At 40.8% G+C, this 12,519-nt stretch overlaps 1 protein-coding gene across 1 annotated transcript; it reads left to right on the top strand.

Moving 5' to 3' along the window:
• Positions 1-238: 238 nt before the first annotated feature.
• LOC105923101 (polyserase-2) lies at positions 239-12,077 on the top strand. Its single transcript, XM_036147999.1, has 10 exons — positions 239-520; positions 2,124-2,144; positions 3,128-3,287; positions 4,236-4,513; positions 7,379-7,524; positions 7,609-7,810; positions 8,377-8,545; positions 8,704-8,957; positions 9,064-9,161; positions 11,808-12,077. The coding sequence occupies exons 1-10, from the start codon at positions 466-468 to the stop codon at positions 12,075-12,077; spliced, it is 1,653 nt and encodes a 550-aa protein (XP_036003892.1). The 5' UTR covers positions 239-465.
• The last annotated feature ends 442 nt before the right edge of the window (positions 12,078-12,519 follow it).

The raw sequence follows: 12,519 nt of genomic DNA, 5'->3' as shown, positions 1-12,519 counted from the left end.
TGCATTGGTTTATAATTAAATAATATTATTTAGCAAAGAATTTAGGCTCAAGCATTTATATATAGACACATTTTTTTAAACAGACAGCGCCCGTATGTTGGCAACGTTCCTGCATAGCGTTCAAGTTATTTTTCATCTGTTCATCTCTGAGCGGCATTGACGCCTCCTGTTTTCTTATCCTGTTTATCAACATATTACTGGATATTTGCACGTTTTTGTAAATGGTATACAAAAAAATTGATACATTTTTATTCATAGAATTGAAATCCATCAGTCTTTTTACTGAGAATATTTTTCTCTGCAAATTCCTTCGAATAAAACGTACACACAGGATACAACCTGTACTTACAGTACATGAGGTGAGTTGCTGGAATGTCGCTGAGCAGGTAACTATGTGGGTGTAATTATTAAGCTGTTTGTTGGGTTTTTAAACCCGAGCAGATCAACTGGTGGTAACTCGCAGCGATGACGTTCAACAAGCTGGTCTGTGTGGCGGCTTTTCTGACTCTGCTGATTAAAGGTAAGAATCCCTGGAGACTACAACGTTTAAATAAAACTGTCTTCTACAACTGTCTGCTGGAGTGTTTCAAAGTAGGTTTAAGGTCTGAATTATTTGGGCATTGTATTCTTTCATTGGTTTTATTCTGAAAGTGTAAATAGTTATTTCTCCTCCTTCATCTCCAGCATCAGGAAAAGCCTGCTGTTCAGACAGCTGCTTTGAAAAATACTTTTGAATCTGTTGCTGTTAACCTATTTTGTATGAACAAGGGAGCAGCTACTTTATTTAAACGGGTACAATAAGTAAAATCAAATCCTTGGCCATTTCTTCCTTTTGCAGTTTTGGTTGTTTTATAGCCTAAAAAAGGAGCCGTTTGCAACGGGACATTTTACACCAGTCCTGCATCAATTCCTCGCCAGCAAAGTCTCGTACTTTGCCAATAATTTCAAATGCTGCATTACAATCTACTCATAGTTTACTGTAAGGAAAGCTAGTTATATGACCTCCAAAAATTAATACCAACCAGCAGGAGGTCATTCAGAATGGTTTTCAATAGATCAGGGGTCATAATCAGTCACATTTCCTAAGAGTCAACTGGTCCAAACTAGGATCAGAACCACAAATTATCCAAAAGAAATGAGAATTAAGTTAACCTGTCCATCAATTTAGAGTGTTTCTATGACTACAGACTGGTGATGAGGTAAACTGACTTGACGCAGCTCGTAGTTCTATAACCTCCATTTTATTTTTTTCCTTTGAATGTTTACAAATCAAAATTCTAAATTTCCGTATTAAATTAAATGTTTCTGCAGTAACATATAACATAATACATGTGAATTTCCCACAATCTGAAATAGGACATTTTATTATTGTTTTAACAGAGAAATTAGCAAGTAACACCAGGGGGATGATGCTTGGACTCAATAGGGGATTTATAATCTTCAAATACATTCTCAATCAAATCATCCGTTTTGTACATCTTATCAGTTTAATAATCTCTGAAGGGTTCTGCCTCTTAGAAGTGGGGACAGGTAATCAGGTCCGGAGGTTTTTATTCAAAGAACAACACAGCATTAAGAGCCTATAAACTAAGACATCTTAGCAATGCTTTCAGCGTCCTCCTGCATAACAGGTGTCATTACTGACTAGATAATACTGCTGAATGCAACCAAAGATCTACAGAGCAATTTCAGCTTGTCTGCTTTTATTAATGTTTTTTTTTTTTTTTTTTTTAAAAACAGCTTTATCAGTTTAATGTTTTCCCCTTCTGTTTATGCTATTTCTGCAGAAGGAACAGGTAGAACAGAAACCCTGTTTCTATTTCAGGACAACTCAAGTTTAGGTGTGACAGATACAGATCCGGTTAGGCGAGCTTAACTAAACAAAGTGCTTTCTGTTCAGGACAGAGATGAACTGTAAAGTCTCCTATTGTTTTATTTGCTTTCTTATGTTTCCCATTATTGGGAATCGCCATGTTCCCTTTTGCCTTTCACTTTACTGCTGGTGCCTGAATGGTGGGACATTATTTCTATTGTCTTCTAGTTATGGCTATTGTCTGATTAAAAAAACTGTAGCAGAAGGACAGTTGAAATATTTATGAACATTTATTCATCTTTTTTTTCAGGGGTTGACTCACAGCTATCAGGTAAGTCAAATCTACCCTTGAATTTTATAAATTATACCAGTTCTTCTGCTGTTACTCCTTAGAGCAGGGGTGTCAAACATACGGCCCACGGGCGGATTCCGAACAATTTAGTCCGGCCCGGTGGCTAAATGCATTATCATTATTCAACAATGATTTTTTTTTTTTTCACTGTCCTGGCTGGCAATGTGGCAACAAGAATTGTTGTCTTAATGCCAAAAAGAGCTCATCAGATTTGACTTTCACAAGTGGAGCAGTACTGCTTTTGCCATAGTGCTCCGCTTGATTTATGAATGTGAATAGTTTTATTATGATTGATGCGGGGAATATCTCAGATGATATGGACACTACAATGGGAAAGTAGGAGAGGAAAGGAAGAACAAGAAGAAAAAAAAGAAAAGGTGAAAGAGAGAGGAGATAAAAGGAAGAGAATGATAAAACAATTATTGAAAAAACATGTACTTCGTTTAATTGAAAATCTGCAGTTCCTATATGTGTTTTAATCAGCAGATGGTAGCACTGAGCTTCAGATGTAGAAAATTGATTTTAAATAATTTCTTATTTTTTATCTGTTTGGTGTATTTTGTCATGCAGGACAGTGTTTTAAAGTTCCAAAAAATGTGAATAAATGCTTTTCAACATTGTACAATCACTTTGATCAGTTCTTATGCATAATGCACAAGTAAATGTTTAACAGAGTAATCGTTGAAATTGCACATACTTTTCTTAAAAACTCTGAGGTTATTCATAATATATTGTGTAAAAGTGAAATTCATTTAATATAAAAATTACCAACAAGTCCACATTGTATTAGTTCTATTTAATTTTGCAATGAGTTAACTCGTGTGGCCCTCTTGAGATCAGATTAAGCTGTATGCGGCCCCTAAACCAAAATGAGTTTGACACCCCTGCCTTAGAGAGATTTGCTTTGATTGGGTTGTTATAGAACAGTCAGATAATCCAGAGGTTTGTCTGTTTTTTCTCAGTATGTGGTCAGCCCTCACTCAACACCAGGATTGTTGGAGGAGAGGACGCTCCACCAGGCAGCTGGCCCTGGCAGGTCAGTCTGCACACCACTTTCCACTTCTGTGGAGGATCTCTGATCAACGACCAGTGGGTGCTGAGTGCTGCTCACTGCTTCCAAGAGTAAGCAACAAAACCAGATAAGACACCTCAACCTACAGCCAGATGGCTGATCAGTTTCATTTTATGCAAAAAAAAAAAAAACAAGATTTCATGTGAGTCTGTGCAAAAATACCTCTATTCAACATTTACAAACACAGAGGATGCCATACAGCATTCATTGTAACTAAAATTAGGAAGTGCCCTCTAGGGTCAAAGTTGTGACCTCTAAAGCACATGTTAAGCTTAAAGAAATGAAAGCTTTAAAGTTTAAAGCTTGGAACTAATGTTGCTTTATTTTAGCAATAAACCAAAAATAATGAACAGTACCTGTGAATGAGAAAATCCCCTCAGAATATAAAAGTTTAGGATCTGGTCTGTGGCTGGAGATGGATGTTGATTCGTAAGAGATCATCATGGAGTGCAGTATAACAAAGTGTTTGCTGCTAGTGGTTTTACACAATGATCTGATAACAGGCTTCACTTCGTTTGTGTAACTTTAAACTAACTTTAAAAAAGTAAATAAATAAGTTAAAGTGTCTTGTCTTACAATATTTTCACAATATATTTTTCTAAACATATATTGAGTATTGCTGTTGTTCTCTTCATGGAAACCCAATGAGTGCATTGGCAAAATAAAATCCAGATGGGGTAGACAAGCAGAACCAGATTTGACCAGAAGTTGTAGGCAGGACCTGACTTGAATCTACTGAGGTGTCTCCAGCATGGGCAGAGCTAAATAACAAAATCCCCTGGAAACCTTCCTTCAATTAATCAATTAAATTGATGTATCGCCCAGCCCTAGAGTGCCCTAATGTCTTCACAATGCTGCCTCTTTATTAGAAAGGAGCTGAAACTAACAAAGCTAGTCTATAGCAGACAGCATCATGCAAACACTGATAATCTGCAACAAGTCACAGGTCTCTGAATATAAAATTATCTTCATGGTTTTCTTTCTGACTCTTCTGACAGTAACATTGGTTCCCCATCTGAGGTGACAGCATATCTGGGTCGCCAGAGTCAGGAGGGATCCAACCCAAATGAAGTCAGGCGGGCAGTAACACAGATCATAAATCACCCTGACTACAATTCAGGGATTTCCAACGACAATGACATTTCACTGCTGAAGCTCTCTGAACCAGTGAGTTTCACCAGTTACATCTCACCAGTCTGCCTAGCCGCCTCAGACAGCACCTTCAACAGCGGAGTTGACTCCTGGATCACTGGCTGGGGCACCATTGGAAGTGGAGGTGGGTTGTAAACCAACAACATACAGAGGAATTAAGAGAAATCCAAATCTTTTTATCTCTAATGGAGACTCGTTTCAGAAAGAATGGCTGAGTAGAAACCAGATATCCTGGATAGATCTACCACATTCTGTCATACTGTGGGTTTTTGGTTTCAGAACAGGTGAAATGTATTCAGGTATCTTTACTTAGTGTGGCAATGTCAGGAAATAATAATTAAACATTTTAATCATGGCATATGGAGAGTATGAGTGGCAGAGAAATGCTGAACAATAGGTGACCAAGCAATTCTCTCCACATCTGAGCTCCACATGGATCAACACATCCATCTGGAATCGCTGCCATTTGGAAGGATTTCAAAACCACATAAAATGTGGTATTTTTTCGTAGATATGACGTATCAGACAACAGTGGCAGTTTGGTGCGAGGAAGCAAGCAGTAACATGGACGCTGTTATCTCATCAGTGTTGTCCAATCGACCGAATATTAATTATTAAAAAGAACTCCAGAGAACAGCTTGGAAGGCTTTTGTTAGTGGACTAAATGTTTTCGCCCTTCTCCCCACTGGGTTTGGCAAGAGTGAGTGGTTGAAGTAGCAAGTCAGTGATTTATCCAATCATGTGCAAGGATTTTTTTTTATAAGACCCCTCCTTCTGAAATACATCTACGATGGAGCGATTCCATGCTGGATGTGTGGAGCCGTGTGGAGCTAGGCGGAACTACATCCATCTGGCGAGAGTCGGGTTACTACACTCATTCAACACCAAGAAAAAAGGGAGGGGGCATTGGTCAGATGTCTAGGTACAACCCGACAGACACAAAAAAGGATGTGACATTAAATCAAGAAAAAGACAACAGTCTTATCTTTTTCTTTTCAGTTGTAGATGGTCTACTAACTCTTGTGGAACCCTCTGTACCAAAGCTCCTGCAAGCAGTTGTACTCTTAGTTCCTCACAGGTGTTTCTCTAATGGATTAGAGTAAACCCAAGTATCTGATTACTGGCAAGGCCTAGCTGTTGACTTCCTGGAACTAGTTCTTGGCATTGACCTGACTTCTCAGAACTTGCCTTAAGCATTTCAGGTATTTGGCTGTTGCTGGTTTCCTTGTGGGTTCTTCATGGTTGCCATTTGCTTGTGGTATTTCAAGATACCTATAGCTCTCTTCAGCATCTATTATTCTCCCTTCTGGCGGTGCAATCCCTAGAGTTTGAAGAAAAAACAGATAATTACAATAGTCTCCTTGAACAAAGGCTTACATCTCCTTTGTGTGCCTCTTCTGTCGAGCAGTCTTTGTTTCCAAAGTCTCATGTATGGGCATCTGTTTGCATTCCTGGGGTATTCCCTTTCTGGACACACCTTTCTGGAGTTCTGATAATTGGCCTAATTCTTTCCGTGTTGCCTTGAGTTTTGCTTCAAACCTTCTCCTCCATGGTGGACATTGTCCATTATGGCCGCTCTTAACGTTGCCCCTTGCCAAGCATCTCAAGGATTACTAATGCTGAACTGTACAAAGCACCAAAGTAGGGATCATACTTAGTGTTGTAATAACATCATCTAGGAGATCCTGTGGAAGCATTTCACTTAACTTTGCTAGGATGTTAAGATGTCAGGCTGTTAATTTAGCTACAATCTTTTTCGCTTCCATCATCTATATCATGGGTTACACAGTTAGCCTTAATCGTCTTGCCCAAAGCAATTTATAGCGGACTTACAATTGGATGATGTTGTAAGCCTGCTACATATCCCCGTGTGGTTTCCACATTGCTGATTATGTGGGCTCCATCTCACGTGATCTTCTCTGTACAAAATAATAATTAGCTGTGCTGATTAAGTGTATTTGAGCCTATCTGCACATTAATGGTATAGAAAAACTCCTTATTCACATAATCTTCCTTATTTGGTGAAGAAGCAGCAATACGAATGTACTGTAGATGCCATCTATGCCTCCAATTAAACCTGGAAAACTTCAAATAAATGAAAAGAAAATCAAAGTTTCGAAATTTTATTAAGAATAAATGATTGCTTTAACTCATGTCTGTAATTCTGTGCAGTGTTTTTGTTAGTCTTGTGGGTTTGCGACTAGAGAATACTACTAAACTCTACAGTAACATTCCTGACAGCGCAACTTACATTTGCTTCTGAAAGATATTCCGTGTTTTAAAAGGTTTTGCGTATATAAAAAGCTGCTGTTGGCATAAACACAAAGAGTAGCACAAAGAATTTGTTCAGAAAAGAGAATGAGCCCTTGTGTTATACGAGAAATGTTCACGCTGAGAATTTTAAGAAAATGTATTCACTGGGGTGGAAAAACGGTAACACTTGAAAATATATATTAATCCAGAAATGTTAAGACACTTATATAGGACATTTTTGACCAATCTGTATAATCTGACCCAATCTGTATAATATGATTGAACTTGATTTTGTAAAGTGCCTTGAGATTACATGTTTCATGATTTGGCGCTATATAAATAAAATTGAATTGAATTGAATTTAGTTGTGATCTGATCAGCCTCTCCCGAGAGAGCTTTCTGCAAATATTTGCACTCCATCGCTTACAGGTTCTTCCAGAAAAAGACACGCCTCTTCTGACCCTTCCTCGTGCCAGGTGTCAACTAAAAAGCAGAATAAACCCAGGATCAGACCAAAAAAAAAACCAACTGCTACCAAGCAGGGGGTTTTTCATGGATTAATTTGTTGGTGCAATTTGACTCAGGGTAACATCTTCCTAGCTTTCTGTAACCGAAAACCCACTGTTTGCAGGAATTTACCCCAGAACTTACTGGATTTCCATTAACCCTGCTTTGTGAAATGGGGCCCGGTTGTATTAAATAAGTTAATTGATGAAATGTAAATTTGTCTCCTCAGTCGCTCTTCCATCTCCTCAAAACCTGATGGAGGTGGAGGTTCCGGTTGTGGGGAACAGTCAGTGCGCGTCTAGCTACGGACAGAACACCATTACTGACAACATGATATGCGCCGGGTTACTAGAGGGAGGGAAGGATGCCTGTCAGGTGATCATCTATTTACCTCAGTTTGTTATTGTCTGCAGAGATTAGTTGTCATCTCATCTAAATTAAGTGTTTCTGGTCTTCAAGGGGGATTCAGGAGGTCCGATGGTGAGCAAGCAGTGTGACCGGTGGATTCAATCTGGAATCGTAAGTTTTGGAAAAGGATGTGCTGAGCCTAATTTCCCAGGAGTCTACACCAGAGTATCCCAGTATGAGAGCTGGATCAACAGTGTTATCAGCACAAACCTGCCGGGCTTCATGAGCTTCACTCCCAGCCCTTCCTGTAGACGTGAGTACCTATTTTTTTTCCCTTTATATTAAAATGGTCTAGTACAGTACAGGATGGGGATATTTATGTAGCAAGAAAGATTGAGCCAGTAACTTTGTCTGTAGGAGGGCTAACGTAAGTTATGAGACATTTACATATTCAATATTTCCTAGTTTTATAGTGCAAATTGCTGTCTTGGTCTGTTTTCACCCCATAAAGCATCAATCACCTGATGATGAATCATATATGTCACTACAAAATAGTGTATTATATTCAGAATAAAAAAACTGTAAGCATGCACAAATCCATCAGTTCTTGGCAAACAAAACACCATATTAAAAATAACTAATACAAGTTGATAGATATAAATCACAAATCACAAGAGCTAGTTGATCATCGTCCCCACCATACTCTGTCTGTAGATATAGTTTATAATCTGAAAATTCCTGCAAATATCCTGCGTGTCTTTTTGAATCATTTTCAATCTCAATATTTTAAATCCAAATGTCTCTATGACAGCTGTGTGAATTTGGTTGCACAGATAGTTCTGTGAACAACGTTTTATAGTTTTACTCCTCTTTCTCAAGCTGTCTGTGGACGAGCACCGCTAAATTCTCGTATTGTGGATGGATCTTCGGTGGCGTCTGCTGGTGAGTGGCCATGGATGGCGAGCGTGCAGAAGAACGGCCAGCATGTGTGTGGAGGAACGCTGGTGTCTGAGATCTACGTGCTGTCCGACGCCAGCTGCTTCCCAGGGTGAGCTGAAACTGAGAGATGAATGCACAGCAGCAAAGTTCATGTAAATCATAAAATAATTTGTGAGAAGCTGAATCCAGGTGGTTACAGCATCTTTAAACTGGTAAGGTGCATAAATATCTGTTCAGGCCTAATTCAGTCTATCCTCTATCCCTCAGCTCCATTGTTGCATCTGAGTGGACAGTGGTGTTGGGTCGTCTAAATCAGAATGGGTCTAATCCATTCGAGAGGTCGTTGAAAGTGGTAAATATCACTTTGAGCAGCCTGACAGGGAACAACATTGCATTGCTTAAGCTGGCATCCCCACCCACCCTGAACGACTACATCCAGCCCATCTGCTTGGGCGTTGGAAGAACATTCTCAGCAGGATCAGTATGTTGGGCTGCCGGCTGGAGCTCTAAAAGAGGAGGAGGTAAGACAGTAATGTTTATATTTGTACAATGATGTATCATGAGGACCAATGCAAATCAGGTCAATATACCAGATATTACAGCTTTCTTATTTTTCCCCAACTTTAGAGGCGCAAGCTCTGCAGGAGTTACAGACGACAGTGCGAGATTGTGTGAATGCATCTTCAAATGACGTCCTGTGCACTGATTCTATTTCTCTGGAGCAGGTACACAGCCATGTTTGTTAACTGTGGGTTGGCTCTCGGGCTCCGTCACTTGTCTTTAGCCTCTGACACGGCAGACTTTAGTGCCATGGGTGGTGCCTCCCTCTCCAAGTAGGGTTTTGGAGAACATGGGTGCCTATTGGAGCCAGTGGGGGAACTGGCTTTCTGGGAGGGCACGTTGCTCCCAAGTCATTCCTACTCATCTCAGGACACCTCCCTCTGAATACTCCATCATGCTGCCACACATGTAGGACCTTGGGGAGTGGGGACGTCACTGGGGAGTGGGGAGGATTTTCTGGGCCTGCTGTCTGGTGACCTCCTTGACCCCAATTTTATTATACATCTTAGACACTTTATAACTTTCTCACAAAACACATATGTAAGGCATGAATTGGGGGAGGCGTAAGGCATGGGGGAGCGTGTGGTGGGGTTGCTTGTGTAGGCCTCACCCCTGATCACATCCTCTGCCACCATTTGTATTTAGACATTGAGGGTTCTGGGTGGGTTGTGTATGGTGGAGGGGAGGGGTACGCTGGTCCCTGCTACTTTCCAGAACGGGGATGGACTGCCCACCTTTTGACCATCCCAGTACTTAAGAACAACATGCTATAACACAACATCTAAGCAGGGGAGGCAGGCTCGGGGTCTTTCTTACACCCATGTTCTCCGATTGCCTTCCGGAGTTTGGGGCCTGGAGAGGGAGCGAGCCACCTAGTCTGGGTCTGGGCTGGGAATTGCCGATGGGTCCCGGGTGTCGGCTGGGCTGGCACTTCTGCTCTCCCCCGGAATATAGGGGTAGGACTTAAGTATGGAGGGCAGGGTGTGGGGGAGCCGGTGACTCTGGTTGGCTGGCCCATTCGGCTCGTGTTGACCCCATTACCGGGTGGATGGGCCCATTGGTCATCTGAGCAGGGATTTGGGTGGGGGGTTAGGGCCGGAAAATGGACAGGGTAGGTCGGGTTGTGGGGACTGTTGGGTTTTGGCTCCTAACAACCATTATTGAGCATTTTTCTTACGGATAAACCTTACATACACAAGTGCACTCTCACAAACACTTACAGGTGCTTGGATCAGGTACTTACAGATTCACTTATATAAAGAAAACCCCTATTATTCTCTTTAGCTGTCACTTTATACATCCTGTATTCAATAACACTGTATTTTTCAGTGATGGTATCAAGGTGTTGGTTGTTTGTACCTGTAATACTTTATTGGTTGGTTAAAGCTGTTCTTTATATCTCTCTTTTCAGTTGTAGAAGCAGACTTTGTGGATGTTATACTGCTCTCTTTTCCTCTCCTCTATTTTCTTTCACCTTTTCTCCGGTTTAGCATTTTGTCTCATCTGTTTCTCTCCTTTTTTTCCCTCTTTCACCTTCCCATTTCAGTGTTCATTGAACGTGAAATAGATCAAGCGGAGCACTATAGCGAATGCAGTAGTGCTCCACTTGTGAAAGTAAAATCTGTTGGGCTCTTTTTGGCATTAAGACAACAATTTTTAATGCTACGATGCCAGACAAGACATGTTTTTGAAAAAAATACCGTTAGAGTTGTCAGTGCAAAACCTGTGCCCTCTGCTTAGAAGAGGATCACACAGCAACGTGCACCTGTCACCCATTATTCCTACAGAACTCAGCACTGCCCCCTATCTGTGCAGCATAGTACTTTCTGCCTCTCCCTTTTAATTTTCCCTCAAACTTACGGCGGGCTAGAAAGACTAAATATGTCACACATTCATTAGATATATATTAGACAGACTGTGGAACCTTAGCATGTGTGCTACATGTGTAATCTAACATGGTGATATAAAGAGAGACAGCAATGGGCATGCTCCAACTGCCGGCAATCAATTGAATCTGTATTGATTGATAGTGGGCTGCACAACTGCACAGTTGGCATCACTCCTGCTTTGGAGCAAAAAAAAGGGTTTCTGCATGGAGTTTTCCCTGTGCATGCATGGGTTCTTTCTACATGTACTTCAGTTTCCTCCCACAGACCAAAAGCATGACTGTTAGGTTAATTGGTCTCTCTAAATTCGCCTTAGACGTGACTGTGTGCATGGTTGGTTGTCATGTGTTGCCCTGTAATGGACTGGTAAGGAGACTACCCTGTCTCTTGCCCAATGACTGCTGGAAATAGGCACCGGCAACCCTGCACAGAGAAGCAGGTATAGATAATGGATGGATGATTGAATGAGGGAGGCACAGCGCCATCAGAAGGGTGGCACAGCTCCTCCCTGCCTCACCTCTCCCTTTTCCCATGTATTTAAACAGGTGATGTGTAAATTCAGCTGTTTTAACAATAAGTACGTATAAATCACACAGAAAACACATTTAAAGACAAGTGGACAAATAGATGTTTTTCTCCTCATTGTTAATGTTTTCCTCGTCATGATGACGGGTGAGCCACTGGAAACTGGATGGAAACCACTTGTTATTTGTTACAATGAAGGTTTCTGACTTGCAGTATGAATGAGGGGATGGCTTCAGAGGGACTTGGCTTAAAACGTGTTTTTTTTTTTTTATCAGCCTTAATGGTTGCTAACTGGGGAGAACAGAATTTATTTTGATGATTTATGATTTAAAAAGTCTGGGTTTGGTTTATGTGAGTGTCAGGATGTGCAGAAGATGATACGTTTTCCCTCTGTTTCAGAGTGACTACGGCGGCCCGCTCATGTGTCAGCAGGAAGGGTCCTGGTTCGAGCCGGCTGTGCTACAACTTGTAAACGCCTCTACCAGAATGGAGCAAGCCGATGCCTTGATGATGTTTGAAAAGCTGGACCGTTTTGAGTCCTTCCTGTCTCGTATCCTGGGAACCTTCTTGTCGCCAGCCTCTAATGGCGGCATCAGCATTTCCCACTCCCCCTTCTTACTCCTAGGCCATCTTCTGCTCCATGCTTTAAGCATCAAAGTCTTAACATAGGACCCCTTTGTGCTGTCTGATTTACAAGATGTGAAGTACGCAGAGAAAAAAAGGTGAAGGGTTTTTTATTTTAGTCCAGACTTCTCTCTGATTACATGGAGCTGGTCTCTGCCTTTGGTTAATCAATGCAGATCTAATGGATCAGAAGCATCTGGCAGCAAATACCTAACTGGAAATATTTTCATTTTCATTCTCAAATTATACTAAAAACGTGAAGTGAAGTTAATTTCCAAGCCTAAATCTTATAAAGGGCAAAATGCTAACATTGCATCAGATCAAAGGTTAACCAACAGGAATCGATTCATGAAGGATAAAAGCTTTAAATCGTATCAGATGTCTTCAAGTGTGACTTTTCTTTACCTGATTGTTCTTACGAATTGTACCCATGAATTATTTTGTGTTTTTTTTTTTTTCTTAAAACAAATCACCTTTTGATAAATTG

The sequence above is a fragment of the Fundulus heteroclitus genome, chromosome 16 (genome assembly GCF_011125445.2).
Source record: "Fundulus heteroclitus isolate FHET01 chromosome 16, MU-UCD_Fhet_4.1, whole genome shotgun sequence".
NCBI classification, from domain to species: Eukaryota; Metazoa; Chordata; class Actinopteri; order Cyprinodontiformes; family Fundulidae; genus Fundulus; species Fundulus heteroclitus.
The sequence above is the reverse complement of the archived record's forward strand: the minus strand, read 5'-3'. Positions and strand labels throughout refer to the sequence as shown.